Here is a 21,568-nt window from a genome sequence, read left to right on the forward strand (position 1 = left end):
AGCAGTCACATGAATGATGAGGCACGGACCAAAGCCCTTCTGAATGGTCTGGTTCGCAGTGCCAGCAGCAAAATATGTGATAGGGAAAAATCCTTGCTCAGTATTTTCTCATGTCATGAGAGTGGAAGAGGGAAACTGAGATGTTGCACCATTCGGTCGCCCCGAGGGCTAGCCGGTCTTCCCAAATTTAGGGGCAAATGAACGTCTCGGGTGATAAAAAGGGGAGGTTAATAAAAGATGCGGGGGAGGGTTTTGTAGTACAAGTCACTTTGAACGACAAGGAAACAAATATTCCTGTGATTAAGGCATATTAGCATCGTTAAGACTTGGCTCCTATTCCCAGCTGTGCCACAACCTTCCTGTGCGCAGTCACCTGCTCTCCTCGCCTGGCTCCTCACCTCAAATATGCAAAGCCCGATCCCCGCCTTGGCGGAGAGCTGCGAGCTGCTCCCTGCAGCGCGCCCGGGGAAGGGCTTTGGCCAGGGAGCCTTGGCGGTCGCCACGGATGCTACAGGACAGCGATATCTTGCTTGGCTTTTAAGACTTTTATTTTTTTCCTTCTTGGGCATCTGCCATTTTTTTGTCTGTGGGAGGCAAAGGCGGAAGATGCCAAGTGCCTTCTCCCACCCAGCCCCGCTCAGCAGAGGTAGGTGACGGCGGGTCCCCCCCCAGCAGCTGGGCCAGCCAGGTGGGGACAAGGGCAGGCTTGCTATGGGGACAGAGTCCAAGCCGGGCAGCGAGCCAGAGCCACCACCAGCGGTTTGGTGACAGGGCACCTCTCCGGGTCCTGCCTGCTGCAGGAAGGAGGGGAGGCGGGAGGCAGGTTGCTGCTGGCGTTCGCTGCCCCCATCACACTCAGCACGGGCAGAAGCCACGTGAGAGGAATCAGCCCCAAACCAGCATGCAAGAGCAATGCATTTCTTTACTCATGCAAGACTTTAATGAACATTTTAATTTGATGCTCAAATGATTCACGGGATGAACGTTTTTCCCAGATAAGCAAATAGCCTAGACAGACCTCATATTATCCTATCGTAGTCACCATTGATCCAAATTCAGAGATTAAAAATTACAGCCCTAAACCAGAGACAAATTCAAACATTTCTAGCGAAAAAGCCAGTAATATTTCCAAGTCAAACTCCTGCCAAGGTCGCTGCATTACAAGCAAAGTGGTTGTGGGTGCCTTGAGGACCCTTCTCAGCCTTTCTTGGGCTCCCAGCCCAAGCCATTGGCTCCATCTCATTTCAGGACAAACCCTCCGTCTCTGCTTGCCCTCACAACATTTTTCATATTACCCTCCACTTTCCTTCTTTTAACCTAAATGATAACTTTGAAGGGAGGTTTATGTAGAACAATATGCATTTTTTTCACAGCATTTTCAGCTGGAAGACATATTCAAAAGGAAAACTCTGGGTTACGATCATTTTAACTGCTTTCATTTAAAAAGAAAAGCAACTGGTTCTCAGCTGCAGAAAAAAAGAAAATAATCTTTTTTTTCTGCGAAATATTTCCCAAAGCATTTTTTCTAAAGGAATTTTGATTGAGAAAATCACATATCCCATTCAGCTCTTTTCTTCTGGTGACCTGACTGACTTCCCCACCACAGGCTGCGGCAAAGTAAAATCAAGTCACGCAGAGGGACAAAGCATTCACCCCACCGCAACTAAAAAAAAAAAGCATACGCTGCTTTCCTAGCGAACAGCTCGGATGCTGGATTATCAGCAGCGCTAGGCAGGATGGCAGCCGTGAAAACACTACCAGAGCATGTCTCTCTCATTTACTGGGGTGGCTACAAATGCTCTGGGGACTCCCTCACCGCGTTCTGCACCATGCCTTATTCCTACCCCACCGACTTCTAGACTACCAGTATAGGTATCATATTCCCCACCCTCAGCACGCCATTTCAACATCCCCCATGTCTACCTTTCCAGAGGTCGGTCACTTTAGGAAGAGACACATCTCAAAGGCTTTGTGGACGCTGTCGAGGATTGGTGCAACCCTGCAGTAGCAGGTGCACGTATTTGTTCCTAGCCTGCCAGCTATTTTAACTATTCCCACAACATAAAGAGCCTGCCCCCGCCATGCGCTTCGTTTGTTTCTAACGTTGCTGGGTTGCAAAGCGGAAGTTTATAGTAAAGCTGGCCAAAGGCGGCCACGTGCCCCTGTACCTCTGACTGATGCCCCACCGCAGCGTCTCCTTCTGGGGCGGCTTCCTCCCTCCTTTCCCACTGCTTTGGTCTCTTCTGATGCAACTCCTACCGCTTCTTTTTATAGACCCTATTTTTTATCAACATAGTATAGTTGTGAGAGTGTATCAAGGCATTAGCACACCACATATATTTATGTGGTATTCAAATAATTGTGTTTGTCTTCTGTTACCTACAGGCATGCACTCAGACAATAGCTCTGAATTTGTTCCTGTGGCTTTACAAATATTTAGTAAATCTGTCGCTCCCCTCTTTTTTCCACAAGTCCCCAAATTACACTTGTGTCGCTTATGCCCCTTGAGGGTCCATCCCAGCTTTCATTACTCTAGAAACTCGACTTTGCATATAATTCAATTGTCCCAATCTCTTAAAGTCATTCTTCACCTAGAGAGAGTCATCTTCTGTGGCTGTCTCCCTCTTGGAGATGACAACAGACACGGTTAGAGTTAATGAAGACAGTTATTAAAAACCCCAGGCAGGCACAGGTGTAGCTACTCACCCCGGCGATATCCCACTCGACAGCGTTGTCCAAAAGTGAAGCCAAGGCTTATCTTCTTGCGGCTTCGCCCTTTTGTAGGAAGGGCCTGGTCCCTCCCCGGTGCTTGAGATGGGAAGAACTGGAGCTCCCGGGGCAGTCAGTGCCGCCTGCTTTTATTTCAGCAGAGCTATTTTGCCAGCAAAGGATTACTTGAGTTTTCTCTAGCTCAGTTGGGAATAAATACGCTTCACCTATGACTATAGATTTTGGTCACGAGGGTGAAGAAACCCTTCGGGGCACAGCAGCTGCTCCTCCTGATACAGCCTTTCCTGTCACTGGGTTCTTGCTCAACCCTAATTGAAATCAGTGCAAGTCTTTGATCAAAGAGGTGAGCGCCATTAATAAGCAAGGGATTAAACAAAAGTCAGAAAGCCTTCCTAATTGAGTGAACCGGCAACCGCTCAGCTCCAGTTTGCCGGATCCAGTGCTCTGTCATGGGACTCGAGTCAAAATACGCCAGCAGCGCCTGTCTCGGCTCCTCGGGGCTAGGGCGCGGGAAGCAGCTATGGCCTCTGCACCGGAGGCTGCGGCAAGGCGCGCTCCCAGGACATTATGGCAACTTTTAAAATACAAATCTCCTGGCACAGTTGGCTCTTCCTGCTCATGTGATGCCCGTGAAACCAGCGTGACGAAGCCCAGCGGGTGATCTTACAGAAGGGGGAGGTGGCATTTATTTGTAAAATCTCCTCAGAAGCTTATTTTACCTGCTCCCACTCCCACACTCACAAAGACATGCGTGCCCCAGATGTCTGCCCAGGGCCACCCACGCACAGCATAGAGGATGAGGGGCTCCAGTGGCCGTGTCCTCCCGGTGTCTCCCGGGTGCCTCTCGGCCAGTGGTGACAAATTAATCTTTGAGCAGATCTTTCATGCCTGTACAAGCTGTTGCCGTTACCTTTCTAGTGCAGCAATAAAAAAGGATGGGCAGGTGTCCTGCGCTGTGCTGGCAATCACCCTACAGCCATCGCGGTGGGGTGAGGGCGAGCACAGGTACAAAACCTCATGGTGCAGGAACCTCTGCAACATGATAGCAGTGGTAGAGGGAGCTTATTTGTGTTTATGCCTACTTATTTTCTGCTGCATCTCTGAATGTCCATCAACCACAGCAGGCCTACAACACGGTTCCCAAGCTGCAGTTATCACCAGGTTCATGACTCCAGCGAGATCAAAGCCCTAAATTTGCCACATTCACCGTCTCCCTCAACTCATAAACTTTCCCTCTAGCCTGCTTTGAGATCACTTTACAGCATATAAAGCAAATGAAGGATAGTGGACACTCGCAGAACAAGCCCCAGCTTCCTTCACTGCCTCACGCTCATCTTCTGCCCTGAAGTGGGGCTGCTTAAACCTCCTGTTTTTCTAGCTGTCAAGACATACCCCCGCATGCTTTAAAGAACGAAAATGGAGACTCGCACGTCCCTTGGTTCAAAGCAGCACCGAGGCCTCCCTGTGGTCCAGGGGCCAGGCAGCTACTGAGTCGCCCACTGCACACTCGGGGGGCATGGCAGACACAAGCAGATCCAGCAGAGAGAAACTAACTCCAACAGGCTTGCAGAGATGCACTGGAAAACCATGAGGTACCAATTCTTGGAGCTACCTGCAGAGAAAACGCACAGCCACAGGCTCTCTTGTGGGCAGTCGGTGGGTTATGCTCACACAGCAGGACGGGGACGGAGAGCTGTTTCAACTGCGGGTGCACAAGCATAGGAACACGTAACACGTCAAGAGCAAAATCGGCAGTTTAAAAACCAGCTGAGCTACACAATTGTTTCAGCATATACAGGCCTGAAGTGACCAGCAAAAACCCAATCCAGTGAATAAGCTTGCCATTTACACCAGGCGTTAGGAAGAAATTACCCTTTTCTGCACATTCGTAGAAGCAGTGGCCACTTGGGCATGCGGGCCCCTCTTGCCTCTCCGGCTGCTCTGGGGGGGTTTGGTGCAGCAGGAGGTACACGCAGGTGGTGGTTTCTTTTAAACACAAATGGCCAAGAACACCTGATGCTTTCATGTCATCACAGATCTCCCCAAAACAGGCTGAAAGCTTCGGAGGATGGACAAAGATATGGTTCTTGATCCTCAAAGTTTGGTTTTATATTTAACAAAATGAGCAACATAATGACATGCACTGATGATGATTGGCTCCAGCCGACCAGAGTTAATTTAAGCACAACCGCAGCTGAGGCCTTAAAAATGTAATGTAAAAAGGAAGCTGCAGACACACAGTAATCAGCATTAATGTTTCAGTTGTTGAGAACATCATGGGACAAATGATGTTCCAGTTAAAGCAGTGGTAAGACCACAAATGGATATTTTATGAGGAACTTTGAAAATATGTAAAAGAGACAGTACAAGTAGTTTAATCAATAAATCAATATGGCATAAGTTGCAAATGAGATGGGAGAATAAACAATAAAAAGAAAAGATATTAAAACATTATTTAATCATAAAAGAAAGTTACAATATTCAGTAGTTTATTAGGGTGAGAATCTTTTTAGCACAACAGAAAAAGCACCATCAGATATTTAAAGTAATGGAGTTTAAAGGGGAAAAAAAGATCAGTTTTAAAATATTCCATGTATTTCAGTAGTTTTTCATCCTTTCCTGATGAGGTATTATAATTGTGTTATTGTTTCAAAGCAAAAGATGCTGAACACCAGAATAAGACCTTCCGACTTGTCTTGCTTACGTCAGTCCATTCTGAAGAGTGTATATTTAACCTGCAAATGCATACGGTGGGACTCCTTTCACCCCTAGCCCTGTTATCTATTAAAACAGAGAGGAAAAAAAAAAGATTAGTGCAATAATTCACCACTAGCAGACACTCGCTTTTCTTTCACAACTAGGCATGCTTTAATTTAGAAAAGGACTGTGTCCTCTGACTTGACATCCTACTACATTTTGCACACAGCGGCTCATCACAGCCAGGAACTTCAACCTATGCTCTTTCTCTAAAGGTCAGAATCGCAGGCCAGAGTCCGTTCCCCAAATGCCTCTTCTCAGATACTACTAAGCCTTAATTCTGCAGTTCACAATGTAACCTTTGGTATGCACACATATGGAAGAGCAGGGCTTTAAAACAAATCCCAGGGTGACAAATTTTTAGAGAGATAATTTAGTTGTAACTAACTGGAAAGTAAATAAAAGCAGATGCTTTTATCTGCCATTGATTAAGACACAGAAGTATTTACACATTCTTTCCATAATAAATAGAAAACTTGACCTGTGTTGGGAGGGGAGAAGTAGAAAGGGGTGATAGCATAGAAAATTTGCAGTATCAGCATTGTTACAATTTTTAAACCCAAAAGTTTTTTCAAATCTCTAAATACATATAACTTTCTCGTCCTGAATCAGGAACCAAAAATATGAACAATAGCTTAACATAAGACACATATTCTAACAACCACCCTTTTCCTGCTTCCCACCACTCCAACTGGTTTGCTACCTGAGAAATCCAAGGGGGAAAAAATGGCCTTCTAAAATGACAGGAAAAAGTATCATTCACCTTGAAAACTCCGCCAGCCTGCGGTTGCCGTGAAAGCCAGTCTTTATCCATCCCATCACTGGCAGAAGTCACATACATTTCTGAATAATCCTTTCCTCCGAAACAGCAGGAAGTTGTCTTGTCAACAGGAAGTTTCACAGTCTGGAGTCTTTTTCCTGGAGAAAAACATGCATGCCGTTTCCTGTTCGTCTACTTACGACAAGAAATTTAAACAAATTATTGCGAACAACCAGTGTGGAGCCAGATGTTCCACAAAAGCAGGTACCAGCGCAGGAGGAGGTCACACGCTGAGTTTCAGCATACTGATGAGCACCGTGACAGGGAGAAACCAGACTTCTGTAAACTGCGTTGTTGACGATGCACCATTTAACAAGTTTCACTCTCAGTTATCACAAACAAATCCCACTCACCCCCAATCCCAGCCTGTCCTCTAATTAAATGCTAACATCCACAGCACAGACATCTGTATCTGAGCTCATCATCTAGGCTGCCCATGCAGTCAATGGAAATGGGCTATAATTCCTCCCTAAAATAGGTCACATGAATCACGCCCTAGACCTGCTGACTTTTCTACTTTTAACTACAAAGGAAGCCTGGAGCGAGCAGACCTCATGCAGCTCTACTGAGGCATAACTCGTGCTACACCTCTACTGCCTGCAGTTAAGGAAGATTAATTCCTAGAAGTTTTTCCTGAAATTTCAATAGCCTTTTAAATCAAGCTTGCATAAAATAGGAATCATGGGACATGTCTGAAGTTTACAAGAAACCAGCGCCACCATAAATAATACTATGCATTTATTATACGAACAAATAGCTACCGTCCTAATGACAGTAGTAAACAGATTGCCTCCAACCTTAACCAGAAGGCCGTCGAGACACCTTACAGCAGATTTTTCTAAAATTCCTCCTAATTCTGGGCAATAAGTGCTTATACCCATCACGCCTGTTTTATTTACCTACAGTTGAATTTCTCTTTCTAGAAATATGCTAAAGCACGTCAATCTCCTTACAAAATATGCAATTTCCCTGGCCCCTCATTTGCATGTGTAAAGGGCTTGGTCCCCTTACAGTAACTAACTGTTTAGCAATGTGTTGAAATAGCAGGAGAGTAACTTTGATGTTGGGAACCCTACAAGGAGAAAGAAAAAGTGGGAAGTTTGGCCCACAACATCTATGAGAAGTTTTTGGTCAGAGTGGGGCACCATTTCCCAGGAGGTGCTTAATCAAAGCAAGCACCTGTTTTCCTTTTTTATGTGCTCTAAAACCTTTTCCCTCACCCAACAAGCTGTGTGCCCTGCTGCCTTGCAGTACTGCCATGAACTGACAAAAGCACAGACCAAACAGCTCCACCTGTACCACAACCCTAAGCGAGGCATAGGCACAGACACTGGCAAAACCAGAGCCACGATATTAAGCCATTGGTGTCGTCCTGGCACAATGTTGGCCCACCTAGTTGGGTATGCTGCTCCCCAGAGACAGTTCGGGCCCTGTTTTGGCGTGGGAAGACAGCCTGGCTGTGCGAAAGAAGCTACAATATGCCATATGGTGCAGGACTAAAGGACATTTGCTGATCCATTTTACTTGCTAGTATGGATGTAAGCAGTACATCCAGAATACAGGACTAAGAGGGAATTGCCTTTGTTTCGCAGAAAACCCTGACACGAGGGCTGGACACTTTTAAACTGTCTTTTTAATCCCCAAATAAATAAAAGAAAACAGCAAGTGAGCAGTGGCAGAAGAGTCTCTTGTATGCAATAGCCAGGGAAGTTTCAGCACTCTGGGATTCCTGATGCTGTGTAATAAGCTTATTTGGCACACACTTTGACCCACAATGGCCAAAGTAAAAATCAAAATCAAAGTTTAAAAAAAAAAAAATCAACATCAGTGTAATGGCATTTAGATCATCAGAGATTATGTGCATTATGGTTAGCTGTTACTTCCCTGAAAAGAGCAGATTTTTCAAAATATCTAGAAAATTGGGAGACAAGAAGTCCTGCCTGTTGCCTGGGAGTGACAAGGACCAATGAGTCCCAAGACAATGCTCCTGCCAACTGGCTCTAGCAGCACTTTGTGGTTACCCAGTCACCTGGCAGCGGAAGGATTACATGGCTACATGGTGGCTTACAAAATGCTTCAGAGGCCACCCTAGAAATTGGCTGACACCAAGTCTCGGAGAAAATGAGTGGGGAGGGCATTCAAAGGGAGAAAACATGAACTGTAGGAGAGGCATGAGCCCCAGAGACAAGGGAAGAGACCCTGACTGTACTTGCAGAGTGGACTCAGCAGATAATGGCCCAGAAGATGTTGTTTAGAAAGCTCTAGGATCAGCAATGTCTTCCTGGAGCTGCAAGAAAATCTACACCTGGATGCTCTGAAATCCACCTGAAGTATTCATCTATGCTTGGTATCTGTAGAAGAGAGAAACTTAGCAAATCTTTGAGATCCTGTACAATCAAAGGATATAAAATACATTCATTAGGAAGAACTGGAAAATATTTAATTCCTAATTAAAAGACAAGATTGCATAAAACTAGCAGGTCACTAAGTGACCGGAAGGTAAGACAAGACTTGGCAACGTACAAGTTAGACATCCCTTTCGAGCCCTTTGCAAACCCAGTGGGATCAGTCATCATAGCCTTTCCCTGTAGCACATCCTGAATCTAAAGGCAGCAGCTACCTAGGCTAAGAAGCCTAGACCTGAAAAACCGCTTCACCCTGAACCTCAAAACCTTCGCTTAGAAAAGACGCCAAACAAACAAGTTTTCTCGTCCATTCCCCTAAAAACGCAGTCCAAGCTTTGCTATCAGTGAAACCTGAAAATCCCTCACGTGCTTTAGAGCTTTTTATCAGTGGATATATCTGCAACTGGTTGACAGTCATTCAAGCCACACTTAATAGCTATTGTCCATCAAATAAATAAAATTAAAGGCTTTCATGGAGCTCTCCTCAAACCTGTCTGGGTTATCTCCCTAAATAGTTACAATTCACTCAGAATTCAGCAAATTGCAGATTTTAGATATTACTTTAAAATGGTAGTGCACAGAGGGCAGATAAGCACGAGATATTCACAAAGAAGGTGGCTCTTTCTGACAGGGACACTTAACCTGTGAAACTTCCTGCTACTGTTTGCTGCGGGTGCTGGGAGTTTTACATGGGCGAGGGGAGACAGAACAACTTCACAGAAACTTGAAAATCCACTGGCAGTTACCGATACATCGAAATCACATCCAGCTCTGAAAGACCCTGAGCTGAGCGTAGTTGAAAGCTGGGAATGGATTAGGGATATGTACTCTTGCTTTCCCTATTCTTACAGTCTCCCTATGCATCTGCTTATGGACACTACTCCCATTAGCTTTCCCTTAAGAAAACACCTCCAAAAGGGAGGAAGAAAGGGAAAACAAGTGAAAAAAGGAAGAAGGTGAAGGCCAGGGTGGAAAAAAGTAGAAACAGTGAACCAGAGAGGAAAAATGGTAGAGTCTACTGCTCCAGGAGGGTATTCAAAGGGTTGGCGGAGGTCACCAAGGGGTGCTCTGCCCACCAAAGCGGGAAGATGTCGGACCAGAAACAGGTCCCAGAGCTGCTGGGATGTCCCAGCTGGAGCTTCCTCCTCCTACAGCTGGGTGCATACTCTGCAGGACAGGAGGCAGTCCCACAGGCTGGCAAGACCTTGGATGGGTACAAATCAAAAGGTGAGGGGAAAAGCACAGCCTGAGCCTCAAGTAAGAGGTTCCAGGAGTCAGAAGAGAGGCTGCAGCCTGACCCGCCTGGTGCACGTGTGTGCCAGGGTCTGCTGTGCGCTGCAGGAGGCATGCGTCAAGGGACGCTGGCATCCCTGAATCTGCAGCCCCACAAAACCCCAAGACTTCTGTTAGGGCTGGACCTGGGTTCAAGAGATCCCAGATGCAACCAGATGCAGTTGCTCCTATGCTGCATTAGGCAAACCTGTGCTGTCTGGGATCTGTCAAAATCACGCTCCCATTCTCACCCGCTGGCTCCTTGCAGACAGTGCGGTTCAGTCTCTCTGAAGTGCTTCGCAAGTTTTTTACCCAGACTAAACCACGCCTGGCAGACCACCAAAGTCCAAATGAGAGTAGCAATGAACCACAGGCTCAGACAATGGGCACACCCAAGACGTTACTGTGGGAATGATAAAATGCTGCGGAATTCATTAAATAATTTTTATTATTTCAATTGCAAAATTTATCATACAAATAATTTTCAACAATAAAAAAAATGTTGCTGGCATCAGTGTCATGTGGGACTTGTATTAACCTCAGTAGGCTGCCCAAAATAATACACTATGCTGAAGAAACAAGACAAAAACATGGCTTAACTCATCTTTGCCATTTTGTGGCTTATTCATTTTCTTCCACATCATTTATCAATAAGGTAAATGCTGATCTTAAATTTGGAGGATGCAAGAGGATGCTAACTCAAACAATTCGCAAGTATAACGGTAATCCCCTCAGCAACTTTACCTCTTCCAACACAACAGAGGCTGGGAACAAAGGAGACTTATTTACAAAGCTAACTTTTGAGAGCAGAGACGTGTAATTGCTTTTAAAAAAAAGCAATATTTTAAAAAGAGCAGATATACCATTTCTGTGAGGGGAAAAAAAAAACCCTCATTCTTGGCTTTTGTTTCTTCTTTTCTTTTTTTTTTAAAACACAGAATTCCAATCCACCTTTTGCAAGGACTTACCTGTCTCAGGGTCAAGACGAATCACTCTCCCACCATCGTAACAAGCTACCCAGAGTTTGCCTTCTGTATCAATGCACATCCCATCAGGAATGCTTTCCTCTTTTTCCAGTCTGTATATACTCCTACGGTTGCCTGCGGGGTAGAAAAACCACAAAAAAACAAAGTGAGATAGTTGTTAAAATTTTTATCAGTCACAGCCCAGCAGAGTTATTCGTACTATTATTTTCCAAAGCTGTGCTGAAGTCCTGAGTTCTTTGGTATGAAAGAAATAGATCGCGTGTGCTGCCTTGTTTGTTTCCTGAGATTGTTGTTTCTCAGCGTGAAAGCCTGTAGATCACTTTCTATCCATTGAAAGTATAATCCTTTTTTCTGGTGTTCTTTTCTAGTGCACCACTCATGCTGCCTACTTACAATATTAAGTGAATAACTGAATAAATTAATGTTATATATATTCAGAAAATTAACTACTTGTTCTAAAAACAGTTTCGATCATTTCAAGTATGGGTTGCTTCCAGTCAGAGAACTGGAGACTTTTCAAACAGACTGCTGGAACGTGCCAATAATCACTGTTCCAATAATCACTGTTCCAACACAAAACTGACCTTCAGATATATGAACTGAGAGTTTATATAAACACAGAGTTAGGAAAAGCATCAACTTCAAAGGCATACTGGCAACCTAAAAAAAACCAACTCTATCTGAACTTTTATCCACTGTTGTTAAAGAAAATTAAAACCAACTTTCCAAAATTGTTTATTTTATGCTCTGACAACTTCAATGTTTCTCATATGTAGCAATATTTTTAATGAGTTTCCTTTGTGCTCCTGGGGATTGTCAGATTGCCCATAGAAAGGGAGCGAGCGAGCATGGGTGACACAGAGAGGAGAACCACCCTATTTCCTAAAGAAAAATGCGATTGTAAGCCATAGCAGAGAGACATTGGGACAAGATGCTACACCTAAAAAGACTTCAAATTCACAGCTTTAAAAATAAATATCAAATTGACTGGGTTCTTTTAAAGCAAAATACCGCAGTCCATGTACTCAAAAGCAAATTATTAGTCCAAGTCACTGGAATTTTTCTTTTGCCCAAGCTTGTAGAAGCCCTTAAGGGCTTGTTTTGTTTTGTTTTAAATAAATGAAGGAAGAAGAGTTTTGAGTTGCTGCTTTCCAGTTGTTGCTTAGCTTTGTCTGCAGAATCTTCATCTAAGAGCTTATATTTTAAAAAACAAAACAAAGTGAAAAAAAAATCTAGAGAAGCTAGCAGAGGTTTTGCACAAGACTACAAGCTTTTCTGTTACTTTGCCTGTGCTGTCAGGAATAAGAAACATGCAGCCACAGAAATCTAGCCATACAAGAAACACTTTTGCCCTTTTTACACAGGAAGATCAGATATGCGTTGTGTTTAGTAACAGTAGTCCAGATTACTACTCAAACTCCACCATGCAATTTAAATACTTTATAATATTACCAACAGCCTCTGACTAGTTTGAGCTAGGAGCCTACACAGGCGCAAATGAATGTTAATATGGCTTTTGCTGTTTTTTTTCCGAAGAGATTTCTGAAGAAGCACTTCCAAAGCTCTGATCATCTCTGCATAACAATCAGAGTGGAAACAAATATCACAATCTTTAGGCACAAACGATTATTTTAGAATACAACAATTCATACCAATTTTTCCAGTTTGGAGGTCATAATCAAAGGCATCCACTGAGTAGGACAAGCTGTCAATGTAAAAGAAAGTTTTGTGATCCAGTGACCAATCCAGCCCATTAGAAATGTCCACCTGATCAAAGTGCTTCACTACTGAGAGGTCGGAGAAGAGCGTATACAGAGAGCCCTGGTGTCTTTCCAGCACGGCAGGTCGAATCTCCTCAGCCATCGTACCTGTGCAGAGCCAAAGGGGAGAAAGCAGGTTCAGAGTGAACGGGCTCTCTTCCAGATTTGGTGGCAGCCCCTCACTATGATGACGACCACACTGCCAACATCAAAGGGAGCAATGTTGGGGCTTCAGAAATTCAGGGAAGAAACCGAGTTAAAAGCAAAAGAGAAGGTAGATTTCAAAAGTGCTTGCTTTTAGCAGAAGATGACAAAACACAGCCTTTGGTTTTTTTATTGAACTGTGGCAGAAATGGTGTGCAGCGTGATTTCTGCTAAATGTTTTACTCAGTCACTCAAATATTAAGAAAGGTGTGGTCAGCATTTAACTTCCCACAAATCTTAACATCTTGTATAGCAGAGAGACTGGAAAAAAAATTTCCTCCTCCCTCAGAACGAGTCTTACTAAAGCCTTTTCAAAAACAAATCTTATCATTGTGGCTCAAAGTTGGCAGCTGAGACTGGCTCTTGAGAGGCTGGGTAAAAGCAAGTTATGGTAAGCCTGGGGACCCAGGCAGGGACAGATGCACAGAATGGTGTTTTAAAAACCAGGAGGACAGGATGACGGGATGGCTGAGGCTGGAGGGAACTTCTGGAGATCATTTGGGCCCAGCCCCTGCTCAGAGCAGGGTCAGCCACCGCAGGTTGCTCAGGGCAGCGTTGTGTCTTGAGTATCTCCATGAATGGAGACTCCACAGACTCTGGACAACCTGTTCCACTGTTTAATCAGTAAAACTCAGTAAAAGAGTTTTCTTTCATTTAAACAGAATTTCCTGAATTTCAGTTTGTGCCCATTGCCTCTGGTCCTGTCACTGGGCTCCACTGAGCAGAGCCTGGCTCCCTCTTCTTCATTCCCCCCCCCATCAGGTACTTATACACATGAATAAGATTCCCCTGAGCCTTCTCTTCTCCAGGCTTTACAGTCACGTAGTTTTTAGAAATGCCATCTACAAATTCTGATTTACGAAGAAGAATACCCACAAAATCATAAATTTCTCACTGGAAAAGTATTTTCTATTGGCACTCTGCCAGTATTCAAAACAAGCATGCCAACAGAGAGGAGGCAAGGCCAATGTCTTAAACTAGGCAGGCTCTGAATAGCGGGCCTCTTTTTAAAGAAATAGTCTTGATTAGATGGTGTCCAGGTGATACAAATAAGATTTGTAAATGGGATAAAACTCTGCTTGAAGACAAAAAAAGCCCCAGCATTTAACTATGAACAAACACTTGCTGCATCTACAACTGGTCACTGCATCTTGTCACCAAAACCTAATGGAGCAACAGAAAGAAGGAACCGCCTGCAGCATACCTGCGAAATACCTCCCTGCAGGATCCACTTTCCCATCATTGAATCGGTTGTTTGGTTTATCCTTGTCCACGTGAGTAATGGTGGTTACCAGCTGCTCTTTCCATTTCAAAGCAGCAAACCTGGTTCCCAGAGTGATGACATAATCCCCAGATTTCCGGAGAGCCACGGAGCTCACAGGAGCATCTAGAAAGAGGGTGAAATGGAAAAGAGATATGTGCTACGGAGAGACATTTCTTTTCTACCCACTTTAGACACAGAAGCAGTGACACCAAATTCAGTGAGACCACAGGCAAGAGAAACAACCTACTTTTCTACCAACAAAACTGTTGGTTTAAATACACAGAAATAGATTCTTTCACGCGAAGAGGGCATACTTAACGCGTACAGAAAGTTGCTACGAAGAGAATCACCAGTTTGGGACATAAACTCAGGGAGCTTGAGTACTACCACCACTCTCAGGAGCGATAATCATTACCAGCACCTGGTTCTGCCAGGTGCTTTAAAAAAAAACATAAAAAGGGGGACAGATACAGGCGTGTATGCTTTTTACAGTAGGTTACTGTGTGGGTTCCCCCTTCCCCAAGGGAAAAAATTGATTGCCACAAGACCTCTGGAGCTCCTGGGTAAATCAGCCCTGCATGGCCGTTGAGTCATAACTCATGGAGAGAGAATCTCTGCACTGGGACAGGTCACGCTGGGCAGGAGAACCCCCCCCTGCACCACACTCTGCCATGCAGTTCAGACATGCCTCCAGCAGCACCAAAAACACACCAAGGAGCAGCAGAGCTTTCCAAGAGTTAAAGCAAAATAGAAAATTAGTAAATGCTCCATGGTTAGTTTACACTCATTTGAGCTATTATGCAGTAAAACCTCAATTGCAGGTTATTATAAAGGAATTAGTAAAAAAAAACAGAGAAATGAGTGTGAAGATAACATTTCTGTAAAAACCTATAATCAGAGGCAATATAAGGAATAATAACTTTAAACAGGGTAATAAAGTCTGAGATAATATTTAATATGCATGGAACTAATCACCATGCAATCACCATGCTAAACTTTCTAATTTAGAAATAAAACATTTCTTGTATTTATAGCTTTGCAGAAGTCTAATTAGGTAATAGTTTCACAAACGCTTGTAACCGCCACTAGCCACCACTGTTGCAAGAGGAGATGCTCCTTTCTTGCTGCTTGCGCGTGGCTCGGGGCACGCCTTCCCTTTGCAGCCCCGGCAGCGGTACCACCATGCTAGAAATCCGAATGCTATTTGCCCCCAACACCTGAGATGCACCGCTGATTGCAAGCTCAACTCGAGCAACTCCTTCACCTAGAGGTGTGTGACCGCGCTGCTGAGGCTGCTGGTGGTCCGGGCTCATCTACGCTGGCCAAGTGGGTGCCACTTCTCTTTCCCCCATGCCAGCACAGGGAGGTCGGCGGAGTCCCCGCAGCCGTGTGTGGCACCCGCCAAAGGCAGTCATTTTGCTGCTCTCCCAATCGCTGGTAATCGTGCCCATAAAAGCGCTTTTCTATCTGCACCGGCAGCAGGGACTTTGCCGGCAGAGCGTAGGAACACAACTCTCCATTCGCTCTCCCAGCAAAACACCTGGGGCCACGGCCCACAGGAGCGCTTCCACTCGGGCAGCCCCCAGGGCCTCCCTCCCACCCTGGGGAGCAGCCCCCAAGCACAGCAGCCTGTATACTCCTGCCTGCCTGTCCCTGGAGGCTGCCCCTACAGCCACAAGAACAGCTCCACACCTTCCCAACAAAGCACCCCAGGGAAAAGGGGTGTAGCGAGACAGACACAGCCACCCTACTCTTCACTGCACAAATACAGGGCAGGCTGTATTAGCCCTTGCACCCGGCTCAGTCCGCAGCCACCCCAGAGGGCTTTGCTAAGCAGCATCCACAGGAATTGATTTATTTGCAACACCATTTTACGCCAAACAGAAAACTGACCATAAGGTCTCCCCCCCGGGCATGGTTATGTATGTAGTGGTGTTTTCCCTGTGGAGTTGAAAAGGGCATTTGAAGTTGTTGCCAAGTGTGGGGTTGCTGTAATTCTCTATAAGCTTCAGTAATGAGTAATTTCTCTCTGTTTCCACTTTGGACATTAACTCACTATTTTAATCACATGGCACTCTTTGGGTGTTTGGGGTTTTTTTGGTCTTTTAATCATGGTATTCCCAAAGGCACAGCTATTAATTACAACTATTTCATTACCAAACAGAAGGAAGTACTTCAGCTATATTCCTTCGACACCTCCAGAGGGGCCACATGTAAGAGATTTGAGAGTAGGTTCGAGTTGCGGGGGGAGGCAGGAACCCTACCTCAGCTAAGGTAAGAGGAAATAAGTTTGGGAAACAATGTTTCCAAAATTAGTATTAGGCCTTCTCTCATCATAAAACTGGTAACTACAGTAATTTGAAGGGCAGACAAGCCCACATCAATTTATTGTGAGTAACACAAACAGCTTATGTGTGGGCAAAAGCAAGTGATTTTCACCAAGTGTTACTGAACATAAGAAAGTAATAAATCCGAGTACTTAAATTATTCAAGGAACTGTCTTCAGACAGACAAATATTTACATTATCACATCCAGAAGTAAATCTGCAACTCTTTTTTTATGAGAGTTAGCACATCTCTCTCTTTCTGGAATAAATACTTAAACTATTGAGACTCCAGCTGGTGACACTGTTACCTTAAAAAAAAAAAAATCATTTTCTTAAATCGTTACGGGAAATTTTCTTCCAATAAAGAAAATGTTATGGGCATTGCTCATTCAAATCAGTAACAAAACTCCCACAGATATCAACAGCAGAACTTTACCTCTGGGACAAAGAGGGAGCAAAAAAGAGCGAGCTGTAAACAACTTACAGGAAAGAGAAGCAGGTAAAACATAACCCAATAGCACAAAATCATACGAAAAGTCCTCAGGACTAAGTCTGGACAGTACCTAGTGCCTGTGCACAGCACAAGCCCCAGTGTCCTTGGCCTAAGAAAGTCAGGTTTTAGGGAAAGAAGATGAGCACCCCGCAGCTGCTGAGTGATGTAGCCGCACCACCTACAGGAGTCCTGCCCGCGTCGGGCAGGGACGCAGCGCCAGGTCAGAACGCACAACTCTTGCGTCCAGCAGAGCGTTTTTCGAGCCGTTCCTTACCCACAGAGATGGCCTGCACCTGCTTGGTGACCGAGCTCCAGCGGCACACCTTTCTACCCGTGATGTCCACGCAGAGGAGCGCGCTTTCCTTCTCGTCCCAGACGGGCGACTCCCCAATCCTGTAGCCCTCCTTGGCAACGCACTCGATCCTAATGGATGACATGCCTGTGGGGAAAAGCAGTCCGGCTTTACGTACGCCTGCCAGGAGCGAGCGCGTATGAAATCAAGGCCCGCATCCGAATGCTGAAAGTCTGTATTTGCGCCTGCCGCCGGCTCAGAGCCCCATTTTCAATCTAGAGGGGTTTTACCTGCGCAGAGCAACGGAGTTTGCTTCTCCTGCTTGCACCGATCGCCCGCTCCGTCCTAGTTAACGACTCCCACACGTCCGACAACGTGTGGTCCCCCCCGCCACAGCCTGAGGGGAGCGCGGCCCGGCCCAGACCGCCGCCGAGGCGGGAGGGCGCCCGGGGCCGGCCGGGCGCCCCGCGGGGCGGAGCGCAGCCCTGCCTACCCTCACATTTAAACAACAAAAAAAAAAGGGGGGGGGGGGGGGGGGGGGGATAATAAAAGAAAGGAAAAAATAAATCCGGAGGTGCGGCTGGGCGCCGGGCGGGAAAGGCCCGTCCGCCGGCGGGCCCGCCCCCGCACGCCCGGCTCCTCAGGCGCACCTCCCGCGGCGGCACTGCTGCCGTGCGTGGGACGTTTTCATTTAAATGCATATAAAGAGAAAAGAATAATAATAATAATAAAACACCCACACACACACCCCGCCGGCCCTACCTGTTTCCAGCAGCGCAGCCAGAGGTCCCGGCCCGCCGCCGCTTTTATAGCGGGGAGGGGAGAGGGAAGGCGGCCACGCTCCGCCGGCCTGAGGGGCCGCCCGCGGCTGGGCCTCGGCTGCCCTCGCCAGGGGCGGGCGGGCGCGGCTGGGGCAGGGCCCACGCCCCGCCCGGGCCCGACCTGCGCCGCGGGGCAGGGGCCAGCGTCCACCTTCCCCCCCCCGGCCAAGGCCGGGCCGCCTGGGGTCGGCGCCATGTGGTGCTGTGAGGCCCACGCAGGCAGCGGACAGCAGCGGTTACTTGAGCTGCGGGGGCTCGGCTCCCCCCTCCAAGAGCTGCAGGGAGGAAGAATTTCTCTCCGCGGTGGCCAAGTTTCTCTGCTCCCTGGAGAGGTCGGTTTCCGAAAAGCCTGGTTTCTGCACGCCTTCTCCTCGCTGTGGTTTCGGCATCCACTGGGCCTTCACCCTGACTTCCAGCGCCAGGGATCTTTCTCCACAGCTCCTGCAGCATTTCCCTGGTTATCCAGAGACGTAGGGCCTTCAGCGTGCCCTGCCCTCCTTCGCTCCCTTTGCTCCAAAAACTTCCAAAGGCACGAGGCAAAGGGCTAGCATCAAAATTTCCATGTGCAGTTCTCCATTGCGCCTGCCTGCCTCCATGCTACGGCCGCTGCGGCTCCCAGGCCTCAAGTCGTAAAGCAAAAGACACTCTGTAAATGCCAGCTCTCCTATCCAGCGTCCCGTGACAAATGGCCTTTTGACTTGGATTCAGTCATCCCTGTAGGGATCCGTGATATAAAAATTACTTCAGTCTCACTGCTCAGTATCTCACGCGTCTTCTCCTGGCAACTCAGGGTGCACCAGGTAGAATCGTAGAATCATTAAGATTGGAAAAGACCTCTAAGATCATCGAGTCCAACCATCAACCCAACACTACCACGCCCACTACACCATGTCCCTAAGCGCCTCATCTACACGTCTTTTAAATACTTCCAGGGATGGTGACTCAACCACTTCCCTGGGCAGCCTGGTCCAAAGCTTGACCACTCTTTCAGTAAAGAAGTTTTTCCTAATGTCCAGTCTAAACCTCTTCTGGCGCAACATGAGGCCATTTCCTCTCGTCCTATCGCTTGTTACTTGGGAGAAGAGACCAACACCCACCTCGCTACAACCTCCTTTCAGGTAGTTGTAGAGCACGATGAGGTCTCCCCTCAGCCTCCTCTGCTCCAGGCTAAATAGTCCCAGTTCCCTCAGCCGCTCCTCATAAGCCTTGTGCTCCAGGCCCCTCACCAGCTTCGTTGCCCTTCTCTGGATACGCTCCAGCACCTCACTGTCCTAGGTAGGCGCAGACTGGCTCACCACCGCGTCCCCACAAACCAGCATTAACTTGGCTGCTCCAAAACCCGCCTCTCTCCCAGCCAGGCTCTTGTTTCCAGCTGGCACTTGTAGCAGCCCTTTTATTCAAGGGGCACGGCACAGCACTGCACACCGATGATCGCACAGCACCCACTGGGCTTTTTTACCGGGCAGCCCCCTACACAGCTCCTGTGACAGATTTTGTCTGTTCCTTATCATACACCTTCCTACTGGCAATTATCTCCTGTCAAGCATTTTTAATGGGTTACCTTTATTCATACAGCAGGTGCTCACACCCCAGACTTCATTTGGTCACGTTTTTTTCTTTTAGTGGTATATTTGGAAAGTTCATGGGCTGCATGTCCTTACCAACCCGTGTTTCATGCAGGCTTCCCTCGATGGACTACTACCATGATATTTATTAACTTATTGTCATCTTACCTCGGCAGTTAGGCTTTTATTTTACAGGCTTGCATAGCATTACCTCAGTGATTAGCATTGAATTTTATCTTTTTGCCCCCACAGTGGTGGTGTACAACAAACAGCAGGATTTCATCTCAGACCTGAGGCAAGCAAATTATTAGTGACTGCCAACACAGAAAACAAACATCCAGGAAAAAAGTGCCACAGCTCTCTCTCTTTCATACATTTTACAACAAGGAAAGAAGATCCAAAGTTTTAAAAAAATGAATGTATGCGAAGAATTCATTAAGTAAGTACAGTGAAGTACAATTATCGCTTTTTACAAAGCTCACCCACGTTTGCTCCTCTCCCATTGTCCTTGCACACTACAAGGCCATTTGGGATACGTGGCCAACGCAATGGCTTACTGAATTCAGCAGCAGGAGATACTGACACGCTCAACCCACCTGGCCAGTCTCTCTGCTCCTTGCTGACTTAGGCATTTGCCAGCATGGTTTGGAGGCATCAAAACAAGCTGTGTGTTGGCACACACCTTGGGAGAAAATTAACAGCTTCTGTGAGCGCCGAGTTACAACACAAACTCTGGTCTTCTTCCGAAGTGCCAAATATTTTGAACTTCGATCTTAGTTACACGGGACAGTACTCTTGCTTTGTCTTTTCTGTAATGGCTAATCCAGGCTTGCTGAAAGGTAGAGCAGGGAGGAGTTCACAGGGGGGTGCCTTCACAGAGGGCGTCAGCTGAGGTCTTCTGCCAGTACAAGTTCACCATGGGAGAAGAGCACAGAAGAGATGGCTGCCAAAGATGGTGGTGCCACGTGGCTTCCCCACCGCTGTGTTGCATCACAGCCACGATGTCTACTCTGTGGCCTCCAAATCTGAGCGATAGGGAGCACACGCAGCACCTCCGTGGCTTCCAAAGGAAGTGGCTGGTGGCTCAGGGTTTATTCCACGCGGCAGGGAACATTGCACACTTACTCCTCCTGCTTTGCAGGGAGCAGGGGAAGGGGAATCTTATTATCACAACCACGAAGAGCATAAGGAGTAGATCTGTGACGCAGGAGGCCCTGTAAGGTGAAGTCACAGCCCTCACCCAGCCTGCAGGTTCCCTGGGCCTGCGACAAGCCATTACTCTTCTCACCAGTCAGGAAGTGCTCAGCAGTTCCAGAGAATGGCCCAGTGTGCACAGAGCTGGAAAAATCCCCCCACTCATAAGGGCTGCAGGCAAGAAAGGGTGCTGGACGATTTCAGGGGTTATAAAAAGAAACTGGTTTTTGCTTATGCTGGTTCCTGGAAGGTCACAGTTGTTCTTCTCTGCTGTTATGAGCCTGATCCTGTCATTTCTTCATCTTTAGAGCCATCTTTGTCTTTTTTCTTTCACCTTTAGTCTTCTTGTTTTACTTCTATGTTAGTCCTCCTCCCTGCTTGAAGGTGGGAGGGCTGTAGGCCTTACCCATGCCTGGTACAAAGTGCAAATGCCGTAAATCAGATGTCCGTATCTTACAGCTGCCTCCAAGCACCGCACCACATGAAGGGAGTCTGTCAGGCCTCCTCCGCAGCTGGGCAAGGTGCAGTTGAGAGCAGGGACTGCGCCAAGGGCACGGGAGCCCAAAGAGCCACCACCTCAGTGTAAGCCTGCCCTGCTGTTACATCCTTTAGGGATGCTACAACCATAGTGAGCACATGGGAATTTACCACTAGTGGAGGTAGTGGTACAAGCAAGAG

The 21,568-nt window shown here is 46.7% G+C and overlaps 1 protein-coding gene across 3 annotated transcripts; it reads right to left on the reverse strand.

The window, feature by feature from the left end:
- Positions 1-5,082: 5,082 nt before the first annotated feature.
- Positions 5,083-18,145, reverse strand: LOC142074027 (regucalcin). 3 transcript variants are annotated; one of them, XM_075134405.1, is made up of 7 exons: positions 18,073-18,145; positions 17,293-17,457; positions 14,139-14,321; positions 12,623-12,838; positions 10,953-11,084; positions 6,251-6,405; positions 5,083-5,511 (listed from the first exon to the last, which is right to left on the reverse strand). In XM_075134405.1, exons 2-7 carry the CDS (start codon positions 17,453-17,455, stop codon positions 5,461-5,463), a joined length of 900 nt encoding a protein of 299 aa, XP_074990506.1. In that variant the 5' UTR covers positions 17,456-17,457; positions 18,073-18,145; the 3' UTR covers positions 5,083-5,460. The 3 variants fall into 3 exon arrangements, with proteins under 3 accessions (XP_074990506.1, XP_074990498.1, XP_074990513.1); XM_075134397.1 differs by lacking the exon at positions 18,073-18,145 and adding an exon at positions 17,601-17,940; XM_075134412.1 differs by lacking the exon at positions 12,623-12,838 and having other exon boundaries at positions 5,161-5,511.
- Positions 18,146-21,568: the final 3,423 nt, after the last annotated feature.

This window comes from Calonectris borealis, chromosome 1, assembly GCF_964195595.1.
Source record: "Calonectris borealis chromosome 1, bCalBor7.hap1.2, whole genome shotgun sequence".
NCBI lineage: Eukaryota > Metazoa > Chordata > Aves > Procellariiformes > Procellariidae > Calonectris > Calonectris borealis.